The sequence below is a fragment of the Papaver somniferum genome, chromosome 5 (assembly GCF_003573695.1).
Source record: "Papaver somniferum cultivar HN1 chromosome 5, ASM357369v1, whole genome shotgun sequence".
NCBI classification, from domain to species: Eukaryota; Viridiplantae; Streptophyta; class Magnoliopsida; order Ranunculales; family Papaveraceae; genus Papaver; species Papaver somniferum.
Window position 1 is genome coordinate 215,843,680 of NC_039362.1, and position 21,492 is coordinate 215,865,171.

Genomic DNA, 21,492 nt, shown 5'->3' on the forward strand with positions numbered 1-21,492 from the left:
ATTATTTATAGACCGATAGATGTAATTTCAGTTAGAAAGATTCGCATGATTCTTCCTTGAAAATTAGTGACAATTGTCATACTGAAATAGAAACTAGTATATTGAACTTAGAGCCACAAATTTTAGTTATAGAAAGCCATACATGTTTGTGCTTTGTTTTGATGTTTGTACTTAGACAAGAGGTATAATTTTTCTATAAGGTGTGGAGTTTTTAAGATAAGATGGATGGTTCGATTTTCGAGGACGAAAATAAATAAGGTGGGGAGAATATAAGGACCCTCGAGCTCGTCAACACTATTGGACCAGTCAAATGACGAATTAGCCGATAATAACTCGATTAGTTTAACACGAATGTTAATTAATAGAATTAAATTAACAACGATTTGGATACGAAACTAGTACCGGTAGATAGATCTCGAAAAGTTTCACGGAATGGTCTACGCGAACGTGTCATTCGGATACTGGACGAAGAAGAAATCATCTGATTAGTATAAAGGAAAAATTAGTCTTTTTGCCATTAAACAACCCGGACTTCCCTTATTACGGATAGTGTGTGTTTAGTGTTCCCCGTTGGTCTTCTCTACCAAAACCAAACCGAAGAAAAACATTTCTTCATATATTATTTTTTCTTCTTTCTTCTTCTCTTTCCTTCTTCCCATGTTCTTTTTTTCTCTGCGTGTGTTTGAGAGTTGGATTGAGAGAGATATACGATCGATGAATTAGAAGACGTTGATGCATAGATGAGGGTGGTGTTGATGTTGATTAACTCTGAAGAAGAAGAAGAAGATTAAGTTTCTACTGTAAATCGAAGTTAGGGTTTCTGTGAACAAAGATTAGGAATTAGATTTGGTGAAGGTTATGAAGAAATTTAAGGATGAGTTGGTTGATTTGTTCATGATGGTGGCGTTGAATAAGGTTTTTATTCAAACTTAGCAGAGGAGGTAAATCGAAGAACTAGGGTTTTTCAGAGGATTGTTTAGAGGTTCGATTAATGATGAATAAGATGGGATTAGAGATGGGTTTTACCTGAATTAGAGTTTGAGGTTGAAGTATCACTTAAATCGATAGTTATGGTTTGATTGTGTTTATGAGATTGATGATTTGAATATATTGAAGAAGCTGGGATTTGATCTGGTAAATAAGAAGGTGATATATCCAGTTGAAATAGTTGAAGATTAAGAGGGTTGATGTTTGAGCACGGATGGTTTGAGGTAATTACTTTTTCAGTAATTTAGTCAAGTTATTAATTACAATTAAAGTTTATAATTTTTTCAATAAACTATGAAGTCTGTTTGAGGTTGAATTAGTGATTAATTGTTGAGGTTAGAAGATATTGGATGAAACTGTTTTAATGGAATTGTTGGTAGTGATGATGTTGTGGTTTATGAGATTGAACTGGATTGTGTGATTGATTTGTTTGGTTCTAGTTCACGGAGTAGGCAGTGAAGTTATGGATGCTACAGATTCAGTGGTTTGAACTATAATGACGTATTGAGATATGTTACAGGTATGCGAATGGTGTTGTTGTTGTGTTGAGGTGCAGGGTATGATTGAAGTTATAGAGGGTTAAGTGGTACTATGGATGTTGTCCAGATTACAGCTGCAACTGAAAGGGAAAAAGTGATGATAATGGATTGAGATTCAGCTGTGATTGAGTTGAAGTTTATATAAATGATTGTAATGGATAGTCTTATTGCAGTCTAGTGACATTTAGTAACATGAGATGATGATGATGTGACAATGAAGTCACATTTGATGTGACTTAGATAAGTAAACTTAATGGTGGGTTGGTATTGTTGTATATAAGGACGTGGTAGTGTTACTAAACTTGCAGAGAACTTGGAAGAATGGTTGGAGAACATTGGAGTGTAAACTGAGTGCTGATTTGGTGTCAGTATTGAATTGTTAGTGTTATTGAACCAGGTAGTTCTGATTTGGTTAAGATGGATGTAGGGTTTGTTTGAATGTGCAGAAGTGGTAATGTTGTTAGTGTTTAGATTCTTCAGGTTGTAGGGGTATAACTAAGAGCTGAGTTTGTGTTGTGCAGAGTTGGGTTGTAGTTGGAGTGAACTTACAGTTTTATTGGAGTTAAATCTCTCTTATAGAAAGTTGTTGCTAAAAGCTGCAATTGCAGGTAAATCTTGTTTATAATTATAGTTGAAGTTTAAAGTTATTTGAATGAATGATTTATTATAATGAATAGACTGAAATTTCACTAGAGTTAGAGTTGCAGCTGTGTGAGAAGAACCTTATGCTTGTCTGACTGAACAGATTCAGTCTGACTTAGATTCTTATCTGTCTTAGTGTACCTGACTGAGTCGAGTCGACCCTGTTAACCTGAGTTGAATAAGTTTGACTCAGTGACCAGACCATTAGACCGTTGACCTTTGACTAACGTTTACCGTTAGTTGACTCAGCTGGCCGTTAGAGACTATTAATTGACTCAGATGGACTGGACCTTAGTTTAATGGGTTGGATTAGTGGACTTGGGCTTATAGCCAGTTTTCCTAATGAACATGAATTGGATCCCTATGGTCCGAATTATCCTTTGGTTCCTTCTACAAAGTTGTAGATATTCATATGACCTAGCTAATCGATTGTAGAACCAACCTTTGAATTAGTAAACTTTAGACATACTAAAGTAAGAGAATGAAAATGTGTGGAAACATAAATGGGCTTAGAACCATTAGATAGTTCACTAAACTTATAACTAGATTATTGTATGAGATTATGTTATGAGCCTTGTACGTGTGAGTCTTTTGGCTAAACTCTTAGAGTGTTTGTATGATTAACAGTTCGTCTTTATTAACAACGATCGATTCTAAGGATGAACCAGTGAATGGTGGATCTCGAGGTAGGAGTGGCTTGTCATCAAAAGAGGTGGGAATCTATATTTAACTCTTTTGTAAATCGTTGTTGTTTATTTTAAAAAAGTTTATGTTTAACAAACTCATGCATTGTCTGTTTGTCCATTTCATGCTTTCTTTAGTTTGCATTACGATTGTTCTTTTGATTTTTTTGAATCTTTCCGCGATTTGGAAAGGACTTGTAATGTTTGTTATCATCAAGAATTGTTATGGGAAATGAGAATTTCCACATGTGGTATATAGGATGCTCTCCTTCACATTATATCTATTATATGTTTATTCGGTGTGAAATTGGCATCAATATTACTATTTGGTATGGAATTGGCATCAACATTATACATTATTTGAAGAAGGAGTTTCTCCATATACATGTTTGTTTATTTCAGTGACTTAGCCGTTATGTTCTTAATGTTTGGCAAAACATGTATTTCTTTCCAAGTCTTTCCCATGATTTCTTGAAAGTTAAATGTTATTTTTACTGGGCACCCCTTTTAGGGATGATGTGGTCACACACTCCCACATTCAGTTTCAGAGACAGATCAGATTTACGCAGCGGAAGCTTCGAGGAGTACACTCCGTTAGTTAGTTAACTTCTGCTATGCTTATTATGTTGTTTATTCTATTTGCAAACCAAATGACTATTGTATATGTATCATTTGAGAGGAATTCTTGTATATATTTCAGAGAGGGGTTTATTCTTGGGTTAAGTTTTTGTAGAAGATTTCTTAATTGTATGTTTAATAAAGTGTTTTAGATCCTTAGTTCCTCTTTGGTTAGTTAATCTCTTGGATTAGTCAGTTGTTAGCTTAGGGGCGCTATACAACGTATGCGAGTTTGACCAAGAAATGATCTAACAATCTCCCCCTTTGTCAATTTTAGTGGCAAAACTATCAATACATATGGATTACGAAATAAATCAAAAATTGTAGCTTCTCGTCCACATGCTTTATTTCCTTGGCATCTTCAACGCGACTCGAAATCTTCGTCACTTCTAAGTACTCCATGATTCCAAAGGTTGTAAGTTCGGCACCATAGTTGTCGAAGATCCGTAGCGATAACAATGAGAAAAAAACGCTCTTAATCATTGTTATACAGTGTCATAGTATTATTACACAACATCAAAGTTCAATTGTATCACAAATTTGACAACAATACTATGGTGATATGTATCACTCCCCCTTAGTCAATACTTTATCTCAACATGAAAACCACTCCCTTTTACATAATGATCCGTAAACCATATGTATTTGTAGTGTGAACTACACATTAATTCTCCCTCTTTTTGTTAATAAAATTGGCAAAGGTACGAAAATCAATGAGATCCTAATGAAATTTCCACGGAGATACTCCATGACTAAAGGTGTATTAACATACCAACAAATTTGGATGCAATCATATAGCCGAAGATAAATGCATTCATCAAGGAGTTTATAAAGATACAAAATAACCTCTCAAAATTTCCATAGCCGCACTCCCCACAAAGATATGGAAATTAAGCACAAGTTTAAAAGAACTCTCCCCCATAAAATTTCATTCCCGAGAGAAAAACAAAGGCGACCTTGATTTTACAAGAAAAGAAGGATTTCATTGGATATAACCAAATCACATGAAAACATTAATTTGTATCCAAAAATCTCAATCAAATTAACCACAAGAGAACCCATGATTAATTTAATCGGAATACTCAACCAAATATTAATCACAAATGAATCCGTGACTAATATGATTGGGTATGTTCACATAAGAGAACTTACGGAGCCGCACATTATTTTACATAAAAATCCATATACTGCGAAATAAACAAAGATTCATTCTATTTTTCATCACCATTTGCACAATGACATATAATAGACTTAATTTTTGTAAACAAAAGTTCATCCTATCTTCCATCAATATTTGCATAATGATATGATAGGCTTAACATTTGTTTGTCAAAATTTCATTCCATCTTTTATCAATACTTTCATATCGACATATAATAAAGATAACTTTTGAGCACATATGGGACAGTCAAGGTTCACAGACGCAAATAACATATCCCATAACAATTTCCAATATATAAAACTAGGATGCACATGGGCGGGTATGGGCGGGTATAAGCTAAAACCAACCTCGCACCCACATACTGCGGGTTTTTTTTTCATAACCAACCCCGCACCCACAAACAACGGGCGGGTTTTGTTACCCGCCCGCTACGGGTTGGGCGGGTATGGGTTTAAACGGGTTTAAACCCGCTTTATATTCAAGTATTTAGAGTAACTTCTATTCTCCTTGATTAAGTGAGAAAAAAAACCAAAACCCCCAAAATATTCATATCTAGGAAGTTCACAGATGAAGATTAAGTGTTGAATCTGTTGATTTTTCGATTGTTGTCGATTTCTGGTAATTGTCGTTCGTAGGTGAAGAAGGAAAACTGAGGAGGAAGAAGAGGAGAGGCCGAACAGAGAGAAGAGTGTAGAAAGTGAATGAGGGTTATCAGTTATCCTATCTACTAGTATTAGGGTTTCATAATGGACGACTAGGATTAGTTTTATCTAATGGTATATAATCTGCGGGTTTTTTGGGCGGGTATGGGCGGGTATTAGCTTAAACCAACCTCGCACCCACAGACAGCGGGTTTTTTTTTTTCATAACCAACCCCGCACCCACAACGGGCGGGTATGGATTAAAAACCCACGGATTTAGCGGGTACGGGTGGGTTTGGGTATCGTGGGCGGGTCTTGTGCAGCCCTATATAAAACCATAAAGATTAATACTGCAAAAACAATCTTTGCCCTTAGAAGGTAGAATCAATCGTTTTTGCACGGATTTACACCAAGAATATCTACCAAAGGCGTATAAAAAGATTTTCTTAAAGAAGAATATACAAAGTCATTAAAGACCATGGATCATAGTTTACATAAGATGGTTGTGAACATTCAAGGATCCCATAGCAATTCGTGTTATTGCCCATTCTGGAAATTTTTTCTTTGTGATTAACCAACAACATTCTTGTAAAACTACAAATGATCTTAGAATAGGATTACTCCAAAAATCCAAGTGCCCAAGTCCATGAAAAAAGAACAAGTGCAACGAAACAGAGCAAAACACTCAAAGACAAGAGACAGGACAATGACCAATATTAACTCATCCAAATTCAACAATTCTCATATCCATTTTGAAGATAATTCAAAGAGGAAGAGAATGCAAAAATAATGAGGTCATTCCGAATTCAGACGAAGAAGTTACGGCCAAAACAAATTTACCGAATATCGATGTCAAGTATGCATACGGGTTTGCAAACGAATTTTCGTAACCTGGAGTGGTATGCAAACGGGTATGCGTACTTAAACCCTTGTATTTTTATTTTAAATTATGCTATGCATACCTTGTAAGTGTACCATGTAATCCAAACATCCCGGACTACTATTTTCAAACGTAAACATTAAAGAACGTTAAACACAGATCAAGTTAGGAAGAAATGAACGATAAGAAAGGTACGTGGATTATTATAAGTACTCTAATCAAATAAATAAAAGCACCAGTGCTCAAGTTTATAAACATACCTTTTTAGATGAATCCAATCTAATTCTATAGCCTTACCAAACATGATCTGTGCGCCCCAATTTTCGTGCTTCCCTCACCATATACATAACAGGGCATTCCTTGGTGAGGATGTACTTACAACACACTCAAGTTGTGTTGAGGTGAACAATTTCTTGCTCACCACAAGTGACTTTTGGATTATCATGAAAGAGATCGCTTTTAGAACCTTTCACATCCAAATCCATCTTTCCAAAGAACTCTTTAAGTTCCAACATCATGGATACTGCCTTCTCCATAGTCATGGAATTTTCTGGAAGATCATTCCTTTTGACACTCAAAGAGTCGTTGACTTTCTTTGGAACCCACTTATGAGTGCGTTAAGAAACAACCGGAACCTTCTTCGCATTACTCTCTTCAAGATTTCTCGAAAGAGGATTGGATTACTATTCTTTTTCAAGTTAGTCTTTCTCCAACTGGGAGCTCGGATCTTTTCTTTGTATTTACGAAGTTATCTTTTTGATAATCATTACAATTGTGAAAAGGCTTCATTTGACGTTTATAGGCAAATCTAGGTTTATCACAGTAATGATTCCTTTGCCTAAAGGTTGGACAGTAACAACCTGTAACGTTAAGGGGATTAGTCTTAATGTATGATCTTGGTTTCACAACTTCTTGTGATGCCCAAACAAGAACATCCTGAAGTTTCTCATTCCTTATACGGAAACGACATCTCCTTTCCAGGTGACTTTTGTTTCCGCAATAGTAGCAAACATCGATCTGTGTGCGTTTACTTTGGAGGTTGATATACATTGCTCTTACGAACTTTAACTTCCGGTGAAGGTATTTCACTTTTGCCATCAGTGGAAACATTTTGTTGAGAAAAATCACTAACTTTGACAAATTTTACCTCTTTGCTAATACTTGGAGCATCTATTCCCTTATAGCCCAATCCTCGTATATCACGATGATTTTTACTTGCTCCTAGAATAGTGGTTAATTTTCTTGATCTAGTATTTAACTTTTTCAAGTCATCTTCCAACATCTTGATTTTATCAAGAGAAGCAGCTAAATCATCCTCAAGTTTTTTCTCGAGAGAGATAAGCGCTTTCTCTGTCATCAAAACTTGTTTGTTGAGATTTAATCCTTGCTTCAGATTCTGCAAGCTTATCTTCCAACAAAATATACTTTTGATAAAGATTATCACATTCAAGTGACTTCATACGTAGGTTTTCCTCAGAATCTTTGAGGATCGATTTGTTTGAACGATTTGAAACAAAAACACCTGTGTAACATCTTCTCAATTTCTTGTTTGCACGATGGAGATTAGTCAGAAAAGGTGTGACATGAGAAGTTCTCATCTTCTTCTTTTCCAACGAATTCAAAAGCTTAACATACTCCGAGACTTCCTCATCAACATCTCTATCAATATCTGAGTCACCTTCGTCAGAAAGTTCTTCCAACCGTTCTTCTAGGAGTGTTTCCCAGTTATCAAAAGTTTCCGCACGTTTAGATATTAACATAGAAGTGATAGTTCTCTTTGGAGAATCCAAGCTTTGCAAACATCTAATAATTTCTGAACTAGTACGTTATCAGAGATAGACTCGTCCATATAGTCAGACTTCTACAAACACAGACTTATTAGGTCTTTAAACGTGTTTGCCTGCTCTGATACCAATTGGAAATGCGGGGGTCTAACAACCACACCCAATAATTCGTTTGACAATCTGAGAGGACTTACTCCAATACACTTTTTAGAGAATCAACTAGACAGTCAGATTCAATCTAGATGAAAGTATATCAAAGATTTGAATATCTCAATCTCTCGATTTAATTCTTACTCAAGAAAATAAAAATCTGCGAGTCTAATTAAATACAAGAGAGATAACTTGGATGGTACCAAAGACCAATATCCAAGTGTCAATTAATGTAAATCAACAACCAAAGGTTGGATATTCTAATTAATTGATCTAACGCACAACCTGTGATATTTCAATTATATAACAAAATATAATGCGGAAAAGAAATAACACAGACACCAGAATTTTGTTAACGAGGAAACCGCAAATGCAGAAAAACCCCGGGACCTAGTCCAGATTGAACACCACACTGTATTAAGCCGTTACAGACACTAGCCTACTACAAATTAACTTCGGACTGGACTTTAGTTGAACCATAATCAATCTCACACTAATTCAAGGTACAATTGTGCTCCTTATGTCTCTGATACTAGCAGGATACTACGCACTTGATTCCCTTAGATGATCTCACCCACAACCAAGAGTTGGTACGACCCAAATTCGAAGACTTGATAAACAAATCTGTCTCACACAGAAAAGTCTACAGGATTGAATAAATCTGTCTCCCACGGAAATACCCAAGAGTTTTTGTTCCGTCTTTTGATAAATCAAGGTGAACAGGAACCAGATGATAGACCGGTCTTATATTCCCGAAGAACAGCCTAGTATTTTCAATCACCTCACAATAAACTAAATCGTATGGAAACGAAACTAGATATTATGGAATCACAAATGATGAGACGAAGGTGTTTGTGACTACTTTTTTATCTTGCCTATCGGAGATATAAATCTCAATCCAATTATTCAATTGAGATCGTACGATAGATACAACAAGATCAGATCACACAACTACAATAGAAGTAGTTCCGGCCTGGCTTCACAATCCCAATGAAGTCTTCTAGTCGTTAACCTACAGGGTCTCGAGAAGAAACCTAAGGTTAAAGGAGAATTGACTCTAGAAATACAACTAGTATCACACATGAGGTGTGGGGATTAGGTTTCCCAGTTGCTAGAGTTCTCCTTTATACAGTTTTCAAATCAGGGTTTGCAATCAATGTTAGTTTAGTAACAAAGCATTCAATATTCATCGTTAGATGAAAAACCTGATTCAACCAAGCTAATATATTTTCAACCGTTAGATCGAATTTATCTAGTCACACACAAATGAAATGTACCCTCATTTAGGTTTATGTAACCATACCTAAATGTGTACACCATGTTGCTTCACAAATAGTTAACAAAAGTTATCCATATATTTACTCTCATATTAACCTTATTCATCTTAACCATAACTAGTTAAAATGACTTAAATGAAACTAGTTAATGAGTTTTTCAATTGCATAGAAGATACAATCGAAAAAAATCGGTTTGATTCACTTGAATCAATCATGAACATTATAGCCACGGTTTGCAAAGATTTCATTCCTTAAGATTTAAATGTTTAAGTTTATGAACAGACCGATTTGATAAAGTAACCAGCTTAAGTATGCATACGGGTATGCGTACTTAAGCAACCAGATTTAGAGTTTGTTAAGTTTCCAAACTCAGTAGAAATTTTCGGTTCAAAAACTTCCGCCAGTATGCATACGGGTACGCATACTTAAGGTGACTAGTTTAGGAGTTTGTAATTCCCAAACCCAACAGATATTTTCGTTTCAAAAACTCTCCTATAGTATGCGTACGGGTATGCAGAATTCCTAAACCCAGCAGATATTTTCGGTTTGAAAACTTCTACCAATATGCGTACGGGTACGCATACTTATCTTGTCGCCTTCACCAATTTCATATACACACATATGCATACACATGGTTCCCGGTTTATGGATTTATACACTAATGTACAAACACACTATATATGCTTATATCCAAAGATGATTACATTATCAACTCTTCATTCCAATGATTGAAACATTCTTAGAGGATCACATACTATTAGCATCAAAGTAATTTTCAAGTTATTGAAATGTCAACATGACTTTCGTTATGAGTAAAGATGAATATGGCTAAATCTAAAGCTTTCCAACATATATTTCGAGAAATATGTATGCGAGATATACTCAGCTCGAAATCTCAAATATGTTTAGTTGAAAACTATATCGTAAATACGACTTATGTCTCAATTTAGGAGAGAGAGAATAAATAGACTTTCCTAGTGATAGATGAGTTTAAGTCTCCACATACCTTTTTGTCGATGAAGTTCCACAAGCTCTCCTTAGTAGTTCTTCGTCTTCAAATGATGAACGCCGAGAGATCTAAGCTCAACTACACTATCTATGTCCTAGTCCGAGACATCTATAAATAGGCTAGAAATCAAGACTTATAGTTTTGATCACTAATATTGACAAACATGCTTGAGAGAGCAACGCATGCGAGTTTGACCGAGAAATGCTCTAACAGATATGATGCAGGTTTTTGCGGTGGTGGTGTTGATGATATTGTTGTCGGTGTTTGTGATTGTAGAGAACTAGATACTGATGTTGGTGGAGTTTATATTAATCATCGTAATGCTGGTTTTCTGCCGATGAAGATGGTGGAGGAAGAAATGTTGTTTGTGGTGGAGGAAGAAATCGAGTAAAGAGATTAGATATCGGTAAACCGATGTTTTCAAAATTAAAAAAACTAGTGGGGGTATTATTGTCTATTTTAAAACGACGTGGCATCCGTCCATTTCACCCAAATCAATATATTATACGTCCACCTCAACCAGGTTTTGTTGATTTTCGTCCATTTGAACCATTTTCTGGTTTTGTTATTACGGTTCATTAAAGTATTACTACATTTGCCGCCGGTGTTATGAGTATTGTACAATTTTGTTAAAAGCACCCCATCCTTTGAGCACAAATTTTTACAAGAATCCTATTACTGGGGTTGTAGGGGGGATTGGTTTTAGGGGTCTTAGTGGGTCATGAAATAGTGGTTTTTATACCCCTTATCTTCCATTTTACATAATACCCAATATACCCTCGACTTGATTAGTGATAATTATGGTGATTAAGTAAACTAATTATGATTACCAAATTGATTATACTAATTTAGTGATTAATTTCTTGAGAATCAAAATTTTTTTTCTTTTGTTTTTGATTTAAAAGAAGAAGAAGGATGATTTTGATGAACTTTTATGAAAACTTTGAAGTAAAACTGATGAAACATATCCTGAAACTAGTCTAGAAAACCTTGTAATATGAGTTTTTTTACGAATTACGGCTGGGAAAATGTTGTCGTTCCAGCCGTTATAGAGCTTTACGGTTCGTTAATTAAGAATTTTTAGCCGTAATACAAATTTACGGTTGTGTTAGTAAGAACTTCTGGCCGTAATACTAATTTACGGATGGATTAGTATGAATTCCTGGCCGAATATTATCCAGAGACACATGTGTCTCAATCACGGCTGCAAACCCAACCGTAATGGTATCCACGGTTGGGATACCTAGACGTTGTTAGGCATGAGCACTCTCAACCAATGCATTAAATGCCTGAACACTCTCAACGGCTAGTTTTCAAAAATAATTAACCGTTATGTCATTAACCCCTATAAAAGGAGACCATTCTATCATCTCTTTCTCACCCAAATCCTAGTTATAAGCTCTCATATTCATTTTCATCTATTTCTCATCCAAAAAAAGAAGAAAAAAACACTATGGTGACTCCCTACACCAATGAAGAAGATTCTGCGATTGTTAAAGCATGGGCGACGGCCAGACAACATGATAAAGATCTAGACATTGACGTAGATCAAACATCCTTGTCTTTTTGGAACCGTGTTTTCATAGTTTTTGTTGCATTAAACAAAAATAGTAATAGAAGAATTTTTGCAAGCGTTAAGGCGAGATTCGAGAAAGTCTTTGAAGAATGCGAAGATTTCAAAAAGGAAATGAAAGACCAAAAGGAAGCCAATCCCACAATGCCAAGTGCGACAAGAGTAAGTTTTCTCATTAAAAATCGTTTCGAGTAACACTATATTATAACATTATTTAACATATCGTATTTGGGAAAGAGTTTTAACAAAGTGATAGCTATCACATCTTAGAAAATACTATCTATGATTTTGACCAATACGAATAAGGGTTTATGTTAATTGTTATGATCTATCTTATCAATATAATGAAATATGTATGCTTTTCCGGTTCAATGAACGAAAAACCATTTAGGTTTATTTTGTTTTATGTTTGTTCCATTTCTCAAAAAGAAATAGTTTCATATTTTTTCAAGTATTTTCGGCCAGGTTTTAATGCAAAACGACCTAGCCGTTTTGACCATAGAAATTGAAAATTCAAATTTACGGTTTGAATAACGGACCACGACCGAACCGTAAACACCATACTGGCTGGGTTCCTGTATTTTCCTAACCATAATTTCGATATCGGTTTGGAAGCTGGTTTTTAGGTTGAGATTTAACAGGTTACGACAGGATATTTTGGCCGTTAACTGCGATTCCCATAATTACGTCTACTTACGGATGGGTTTACCAGTCGTTACTATGGTTGGTTTTGTAAATTTTGTTGTCGTATGCGATAAATTTTTTCACTTTCCATTCGTCAATAATGTTACCATTACATAATTTGGCTAGACCACGTTACATTCAATAGTTATACCCAAATGCAAAAAATAAAATATGGAGTAATACACTTAAATAGTCAAGGTTGGTTGTAAATCTCAATAAACTCTCTCGTGATCCAATAACATTTCTCATGCTCAAATTCTTTGCGACGAATAGCTTGGCAGCGGGCAAGAGCCCAGGCGACCTAAAAAACAAATCAAAGTAAAGTTAGTATTTTATTCAAAACTTACTTGATTAGAAAACATTTTCACATACTCACTCTATTTAAAAAATACATTTCGGGACTCATCGCTTTCACCTGTGCCAATCGCACCCTAAAAACTTCCATTTCTAAGTAAATCTCCTTGAACCTATCCTTTATTTGGTTCATCAATCTTCCATTTTGATTACCATCCATGGCCACAAAGATCATAAATATACGGTTATATTGAGAATCATCACTTTCTCCCACGTTAATGCCTTGATTTTCGTCATGCTTTCTCACCGTGAGCGTCGCTCTAACAATTGCCATATCTTCTTCGACTGGTGTACGGAGTAACCATGTTTCTTCCTTTTTTTGCAAAAATTGTTAGAGAGAGAGAGAGGGGCTGACGGTATCAAAGCATTTCGAAGATGCACTTATTTTCATAGATGAAACCTTAGAAGCTTTTTGGAACCGTGTGCGAATTGTTTTTGTGGTGTTAGACGGAAATCGTAGTGGAAGATGGATGAAACTCATTAAGAAAATATTCGAGTAGATCTTTCCAAAATTGGAAACCTTCAAAGAAGATGGAAGCTGTAAAGATAAACACTCCCAATATGCCACTTGCACAAAGAGTAAGTTTGTCAATAATTGGCCCATCAAAAATTGTTTTATGTAAAACCGACTTAAAATTGTTTTGTTTTTTCAGTGGGAGATGGCCGAAGCTGATTATGAGGATGTCTATGGCAAGAAGTTTGAACTTCATGGTTGCTATCATGTCTTGGAAGAAAGTATCCACGCTGACTTCTTCCACTATTATTAAGACCCATGTTTGCAATGTAATGATATTATTTTTAAAGTTTATGCTATGAAATATGTATTCCTTTTCGTTTCACTGGATGGTCTTTCCCTTCCTTGGTTCCCAAAATTGACACAATTATATAAGAATAGAGAAACATTCATTCAGACAATTACGCTTAGGAAGCAATACACAACCCATCCGTTTGTCAACCGACGGCTGGGAAAACTTTTCAACCCAACCGACATAAACCATAACGGCTGGGAAAATTCAAAAAAATTTCCCAACCCCTTTAAATAGCATATAAATCCCCCAAATTCCCACAATTTTTCCCAACCTTCTAAGGATGTTAGATAGCATATAAAGCCCCCAAATTCCAAAAAATCCAAACCCCAATAATAGGATTCTTTAACAAACATCCCCGTAACCTGACTAGGATGGGTAGACCGTGGACATTCTAATATAAACCCATGAAACAATGTGTGTATCATGCACTGCTACAAACATTTCACCTCATACCCCATTCATTGGAAAAGGAGATGTTATACAGTCGACATTATAGGTTGTTTGGATAGCATCTCAGAAGTAGTTTTTTGACTTTTAGAGATCGAAAAATCAGAAGTTAGTTTGGATACACATCCAGAAGTTGCTTTTTAACTTCTGGAAGTAAAAAAGTCAAAAGTTAGTTTGAGTAAATAATTTCACAATGAATTTCAGAAGCAGAAAAGTTAACTTTTTACACGCAAATTTGTATCCAAACACGCTATAAAATAACTTCTAGAAATCGAAAAGTTAACATTTTACGAAACAAAATAATTTTGCTTCTGACTTCAACTTCTGGAAAAGCAGAAGTCAAAAACAGATCCAAACGCGTTATACAGTAACTTTCCTCTCGCCGACAACAACTCAAGCCAACTATAGCAGTTTACAGGGGCAAATATCAAAATCTAGAAGACACTAAAATTCTAGGGGATTAAAATACTACAGCGTGTCTGGCCAAAAAGACAAAAGAAAAAAGCATGCTACGTGGCGTCACTTGTTACCATGCAAAAAAATATCATTTCCGTCAACTCAGTTACATAGAGGGTGAATCTTACCACTGATCATCTAACCATTCAATAACTAGTCACCCAATTATTCCATTAGAAAGTGAAAGGTTTGTCCACCCACGTTTCTACTGAAAAAACAAGATTCAAAATACATAAAAGACGTGTTCGTGTCAACCATCTAACACTTGGTTTTATTTTTCCAGTAATAAAACAGAGAGAGTCTCTCTAGAAAAGGAGGATTTAGGGTTTTTGAATTTCTCTGGAATCAATCAGAGACTCAAACAAATTTCAGGTAAAATTTTTATTGAAACCCTTTAATTATTTCTTTGTGTTAATTACTTCACTTGATTCAATTTCTTTTATGTTCGATTTTGATTTAATGAAATTTGGTTTTCTCTAGATCACTAAACCTAGTTATAGTTATCGTGATTTCATAGTGATTGTGATCTTGTAATTGTTGTGGTTTTGAATGTAATTTTGAAGGTCGTGGAAATAATAGAAGTGGTTTCTTTCCACCATTGAGGGTAATTTTGGATCCTTAGCAAACCCATTTTTTAGAACACATTTCTGTAACTTAGAATTCAACTGAAACCCATTTTTAGAACTCTTCATAAACGCTATACTGCAATTCCAGAATTAATAATCAGTTGAATCTCCCTTTTTGGAACATTTTAAAACCACCACCTCAATTAAAGATCCACCTGTTTGCAATTCAATTCAAACCCATATGTTAGGAACATACCCTAACAACCGAAATTAGTGGTAGTAGACAAGTAGTAGTCTGGTAAATGGTGCTGATCATTGTATAAGTTTCTTAAGTGATTTCGCTCTTGTTTCGGGGTATGCACATTATTGCCATGGTTTGGCAGTGCTTCTATTATTTTGGTCGTTATGTTTTCTGCCGATGAAACTATTTTAATGACTGAGTTTAAGTGGTTGCCTCTTTGTTGTCCTGGTGGGGCATTTGATTGCCATGGTTTCGCGGTGCAACTATGTTTTTATATGGTTATTGATGAAACTGTGGTAATGACTTGACTGTCAGGTTGAGTGATAGTGATGTGATGATGGTGGTATTCGAATGGGGCTAGAACTTTCTCAGTGGTCAATGTTTTCATTTTGGTTGTTTGATGATGTTTGTTAGGAATGATTATGCTAAAATGAAATGGATTGTAATTGATTGTGTGTAAATTGAAAAACGGGAACGAATTGTGATGGAACTGTTCCACAATCAAGCCTCTCTCGTAATGTTTATCCATTTAAATTGTTGCCTCTCTATGTTGTTGCAGGATGTCTACCTTCTTAAAATTCAACACACTTGGGCCCAAAACAAAGAACTTTGTTGTAGCTGGAGGATTGACAAGTTTTGTATTTGGAGTGTATTTCTATACAATGAGAGCTGTTGGAGGCACCGATGAGCTTCAGGTAGCTATCGATAAGTTCGAAGATCTGAAAACTAGTAACGAGAGAGCAGAATCGACTAGCCTACCAAAGTCTTGAGCATCTCGTCTCCCCTTTGCCATCCTTATAGTCTCTTTTTTGTTGGTTGAGCATGTTGCTCGAATGACAGATGGTACTGAAGTTGAAGAAAACCTTTGAATAACAGTTTTTTGGAACAATGATGTTTCTTGTAAAAATTACTGGTTACTTATGATACAGTGTTCTTTGTCATAGAGATTTTTAGAATCTTATTCCAAGCTGGTTTTTACTTATTATGATATCTGAATTTCAGATCTTAATTTCATTTGGTTCTGTTCCGAGTCTTTTTTACTATTTCAGATCAAATTTCTCTAAAATTTTTTAAATTACGGTAGCTTTAAACAGCTTGATCTGCAAGGCCGGTGATGATCCTGGTAGAAGAGCTGTTCTATGTTGACAAAGTAGACCAGAGCTGTGAAAAATAACCCTGCTGTACCAGTAAATGCATCTTAGTTTTCTGCTTTACTGCAGGAAAGTTTGAACCAAAACTGAAGCATTGAAATATAAATCGAATATACTGCAAGAAATTTGATAATAAAAACTTCTTTGTAACCCTCGAATCATCCAGAAAGAAGAGGTGTGATAAACGCTTGTTGGACTTAAAATTCCAACAAACCAAAAATAACATGATATGGTTAAGATGATGTCTTTTTATTCTCCGAACTGATACTTTGGATATCTCTTCTCACCGGAAGTCATCTTTTCAACAAAATAATGATGCTGAGATGAAAACAAAATTGAAGACCTCAGAGTTCAAACACCCCACAACCAAATTTAGTTTCTGCTAATGTTAAGGGTGGTCTTCAACCGATCTACAACGTGTGGCAAGAGTTTCACGCTATCTTGGATTGCTCGATCAACGCATGACTCCATTTCGTTTATGGCTCCCGTCTTGATCTGCTGGAGCTTTGCTTGCTCAAACTTATCTTGGCACACCATGAGAGATCTATTCATCATTTCCTGGTTCAACAGAAAAACACAAAAGGTTTAAAATCTCTGAAACTCAAACAGGGAGTGAGGGAGAGATAATGTTAGAACACTTAGCATGCATCCATAGTAAAGCAAACCAAGTACACAACACTAGATTTTGTACCTAAGAACAATATAAGAAGAGCTGATTTATTTGTTGGTGATGTCCTGACCTTTAGAGTCTAAACATGAAGGAAGATGTTCTTTTATTTGAATTAGAAGATTATTTTTTTACCATAATAATCAGTGAAATGAAAACATCTACCCCATCAAAAATCATCCAATTCCACCCACCTTATCAAAAACCATCCAATTCCACCAACCTATATGAGAAAGGTTTATTCCAACTTCAAACATAGGTAACGACACGACGTATCTGACACAGTTGACGAATTTGTGTGCTAACAACAGAAGAGAGTCACTTTTGAAGTGTCAGGACTTGGATAAGCCCTTACACCCAAAGCTAAAACAGGACTGCAGTGTCACATCATGGATCAAAGGTTTGCATGGCTATCATATTGTAAAAAAGTTGATCAAGATACTAAAGAGCCCATCAAATTCTTTGCTGGACAAGAATAAAAAGTGAAAACGCTAAACAGCAAACATAGGATCGCGTCCTGTAGATTAAGGACAGCTTAAAGTTTTTACTTAATGATTTATTATCATTGAGCATACAAAAACAGAACATGTGAACTACTCAAACATCATATTACCCCGACGGGTTGAAATTTTGCTATCTATACCTTAAACTGACAATGTAAGATCCATTTCCAAACGCCCCAAACGAAGATCTTTAAAAGGTGCTCTCCACTACAAACAGTTTTGCTCTAAAGTAATAATAGGAGTTAGAACTTAATCTATAAACTAATTACTCTGTCAGGAATTACCACTGCCAGAGATTGAACACATGAACTGAACTTGGCACTATCTAGTAGAATATACTGACCGGTCACCTATATGTATGATTCCATTATCTCTGACAGGACTCGAAGAGATGATCCAACAACTCGGAATCTCTAAGAGTTTCATCTTCCCCAAATTCGAGTTCGATGCAACTTCAATATCAATTTTTTGTAAATTTCACATATTCAAGCAAAACTCACACAGACACGAAGGGATGAACAATATATGCGGAGCTGATTTATTTGTTGGTGATGTCATGTCCTTTAAGTCTAGATCTGTTAGAACTCTATCTTAGCATTCATCTGTAATAAATAAACCAAGTACACAACACTAGAGTTGGTACCCTAAGAGCAATAATATATGCCGAGCTGATATATTTGCTGGTGATGTCCTGTCCTAAACTGAGGGAAGAGGTTCTTTTATTTAAACTAGGAGAAGTTTTTATATCATAGTAACCCTTGAAACAACACTGCAAGAGTGACAACAGACAAAGTAAACAGCAGTGAAGACTTAATACAAGAGTAGTCTAATTGCTTGTATGGTTCTACCCCATCAAAAACCATCCAATTCCATCTACCTATATGTTATTCCAACTTAAAACATAGGTAAGCACACCACAAAATCTGATACAGTTAATGAATTTGCATGCTAACAGCAGAAGAGATTCCCAGTTAAACTGTTGGATGACCCCTAACAACCAAAGCTTAGACAAGACTGCTGTGTTACATCATGGATCGAAGGTAAGCATAGCTATCATATTGTAGAAAAGTTAATCAAGAGACTACAGAACTCATCTAAGTCTATGCTGTGTCAAACACGGACAAGAATGGAAACTCTAAACAGTAAACATAGGATTGTATCTTGTAAAGTAACGAGAGTTTGACCATTGAGTTGTGCAGACAGTAAAGACACATGAACTACTCAAACATCAATATTCCCCGAGGAGTTGAAATTTCGCAATCTATACTTAACCTGACAACGTAAGATCCATCTCCAAACACCCCAAGCGAAGATCTTTAGAAGGTGCTCTCTGCTACATATAGTCTTTCTCTGAAGTAATATTAGAACTGAATCTACACACTAATTACTCTAACAAGAATTCCCACTACCTGAAATTGAACACACTAATTACTCTAACAAGTTGTTTGATTATCTGAACTAACTTCTACTGGAATTACAAAGTCATCTTAACCTATTGTGCACGTGCATTATATATTCCAAAATCTTCGACAAAACTCAGATAATCAAACAACTCGGAATCTCTAAGAGTTTCTTCTTCCCCAAATTCAAGTTCAATGCAATTTCAATATAAATTTATGTAAATTTCAAGCAAACCCCATGAAAGGGATGACCAAAACCGAAAGAAAACTTACTTGAAATTTAGCCATCTCAGTCTCAACCAATTGATTAGCATTCATAACTGGAATACTGCAATTTTCGACACAATTCGAAATCTCCTCATATTTTCTTCTCCTATCAAAGCACTCATAAGCACATTTGAAGTACCCTTGCTGTAATAAATCATCAAATCCAAACAAACAAACAAACAAAATTAATCTTTGAAAAAAAATTAAAGAAAATTGCCCAAAGAAAGAAAAACCCTTAAATTTGGGCATACCTGAAGAGTGAAATTGACATGATCAGTTACACAAGAGAGTTGATTTTGAGCTGCAGTATTTACATAATTCAACTTCTGTTTCAATCTTTCTGAAACTAATCTTTCTTCAGCTGCTGCTAAGTGATTATTCATTTTGATTTCTCAGTTTCTCTAGGGTTTTAAGACTTCTCTGTGTTTCTAGGGTATTTTAAGTTTTAAGCCCTTTTGAGTTGCTTTACTGACTTAACCCAAAAGAAAGGAAATTTGAGTTTAGCCCCTCTATTCGTTTATAGGCACGTCCTAAAGATTTGTTGTTTCTTTTTTTGCTGACTCGTTCGAGTCCGAGTCATCCAGACCTGACTTATTTACATTTAAATTCTTGTCGTGTCTGACTCAAAAATTATTATTAAATTCTTTTTCTTTTTTTTTTATAAAAAAAAATTATTTGTCAGACACAAAATGATACGTGAGTCAAGTACGTTTATAATTTAGTAGAAATTTTAACCATGAACCTAGATCACCATTGCCACGGTGAGGAGGGCCGACCGAAAGAAAACAAAACACCGCTATGTGTAATGGTGTTATAAGGTTAAAATTGATATGCATCCAATTTATGGTAATTTACATAAATTTCTTCCATTTTTTATGTTTCTTTTGCGATGGTTTGTATTAATTTTCTCCATTTGCTATGCATCCTTTGTGGTGGTCTGCATTAATTTCCCCCATGTATTATTCTTTTGTGATGTTTTGCATAATGACTATGCATTAAATTTTAAAAGTTACCGTCGAATTTTTCGTAAAAACTCTAAATTTTATATTGTTATTTGTACTCTAGATTTTTTTAAACCTTTTCAATAACATAAAATTTGTAAAATTTTAAGGCACAGATCTTTAGATATGTTATATTAAAGTTTGGTTGCCAATTATAGCCCTGAAAAAGAAGATTCACAAGGAGTTATAATAATTACACTAAAAAGGGAGGGGCATTTTAGGTTTTCAAATCCCAAAGATTACCACCAAATCCTTTTATGAAATTGAACATTTGTGTTAGTCTACATTTTACAAAAAAATGGCCATAAAAAGTGACCGATCGGACCCTCCGATCGGTCGGCCCAATTAAATGTGTACAAGTAATACTACAACTATTCTATTTCCGAGAGGAAAGTGTTAATTTAGAATAATTATCGTAAAAAGATTAAACCAATTTTATTCATGTTTTTTTTTTCTAAATATTATTCATGTTGTTTATTATTGGAAATATTCTTCTCGTCCATCCAAAATCATCCGGTACACAATATATAATCACAAGCAACAATTCTTAGTTTTCTCTAATTTCCCATTCGCTTAATTTTAGAACTTTACTTCCATTACTTATCTGAAATAAGTAACGAAAAAAACTAGATATATATATATATATATATATATATATATATATATATATATATATATCAATAAAGATATAGGATCAAAATGAAATAATGATGAAAAGTATCATTGAAATTGCATTGATATATAGTATACACTGGAATAAACTAACGATGCAAATACCTTTTGCATGATCAATGCAAAAATAGACGAGGATCCATATATATGACCTAAAATTTGTCTGGTGGTATAGTTTTATTTACTCGGTAAAAAATAAGTTACTCTTACAACTCAAACTCTATTCTGACTTGATCAGATTAGCCTGATTGCCCTTAAAAACTCTCAGTACAATATAAAATTTGAGTTCTGAAACAAAAATGGTCGACTTCCCAAACATGAATGAAATT

The 21,492-nt window shown here is 35.0% G+C and overlaps 1 protein-coding gene and 2 long non-coding RNA genes across 3 annotated transcripts; 2 read left to right on the forward strand and 1 right to left on the reverse strand.

Moving 5' to 3' along the window:
• Positions 1 to 613: 613 nt before the first annotated feature.
• Positions 614 to 3,628, forward strand: LOC113284632. The gene is made up of 2 exons (XR_003328292.1): positions 614 to 2,134; positions 2,796 to 3,628. It is a non-coding gene; the product is annotated as an uncharacterized LOC113284632 (long non-coding RNA).
• Positions 3,629 to 14,935: 11,307 nt separating this feature from the next.
• LOC113284637 lies at positions 14,936 to 16,529 on the forward strand. Its single transcript, XR_003328293.1, has 2 exons — positions 14,936 to 15,067; positions 16,062 to 16,529. It is a non-coding gene; the product is annotated as an uncharacterized LOC113284637 (long non-coding RNA).
• A 218-nt stretch (positions 16,530 to 16,747) lies between these two features.
• On the reverse strand, positions 16,748 to 19,980 carry LOC113284635 (protein FAM136A-like). Its single transcript, XM_026534146.1, has 3 exons — positions 19,742 to 19,980; positions 19,497 to 19,634; positions 16,748 to 17,211 (listed from the first exon to the last, which is right to left on the reverse strand). Exons 1-3 carry the CDS (start codon positions 19,871 to 19,873, stop codon positions 17,026 to 17,028), a joined length of 456 nt encoding a protein of 151 aa, XP_026389931.1. The 5' UTR covers positions 19,874 to 19,980; the 3' UTR covers positions 16,748 to 17,025.
• Between the last annotated feature and the right edge of the window lie 1,512 nt (positions 19,981 to 21,492).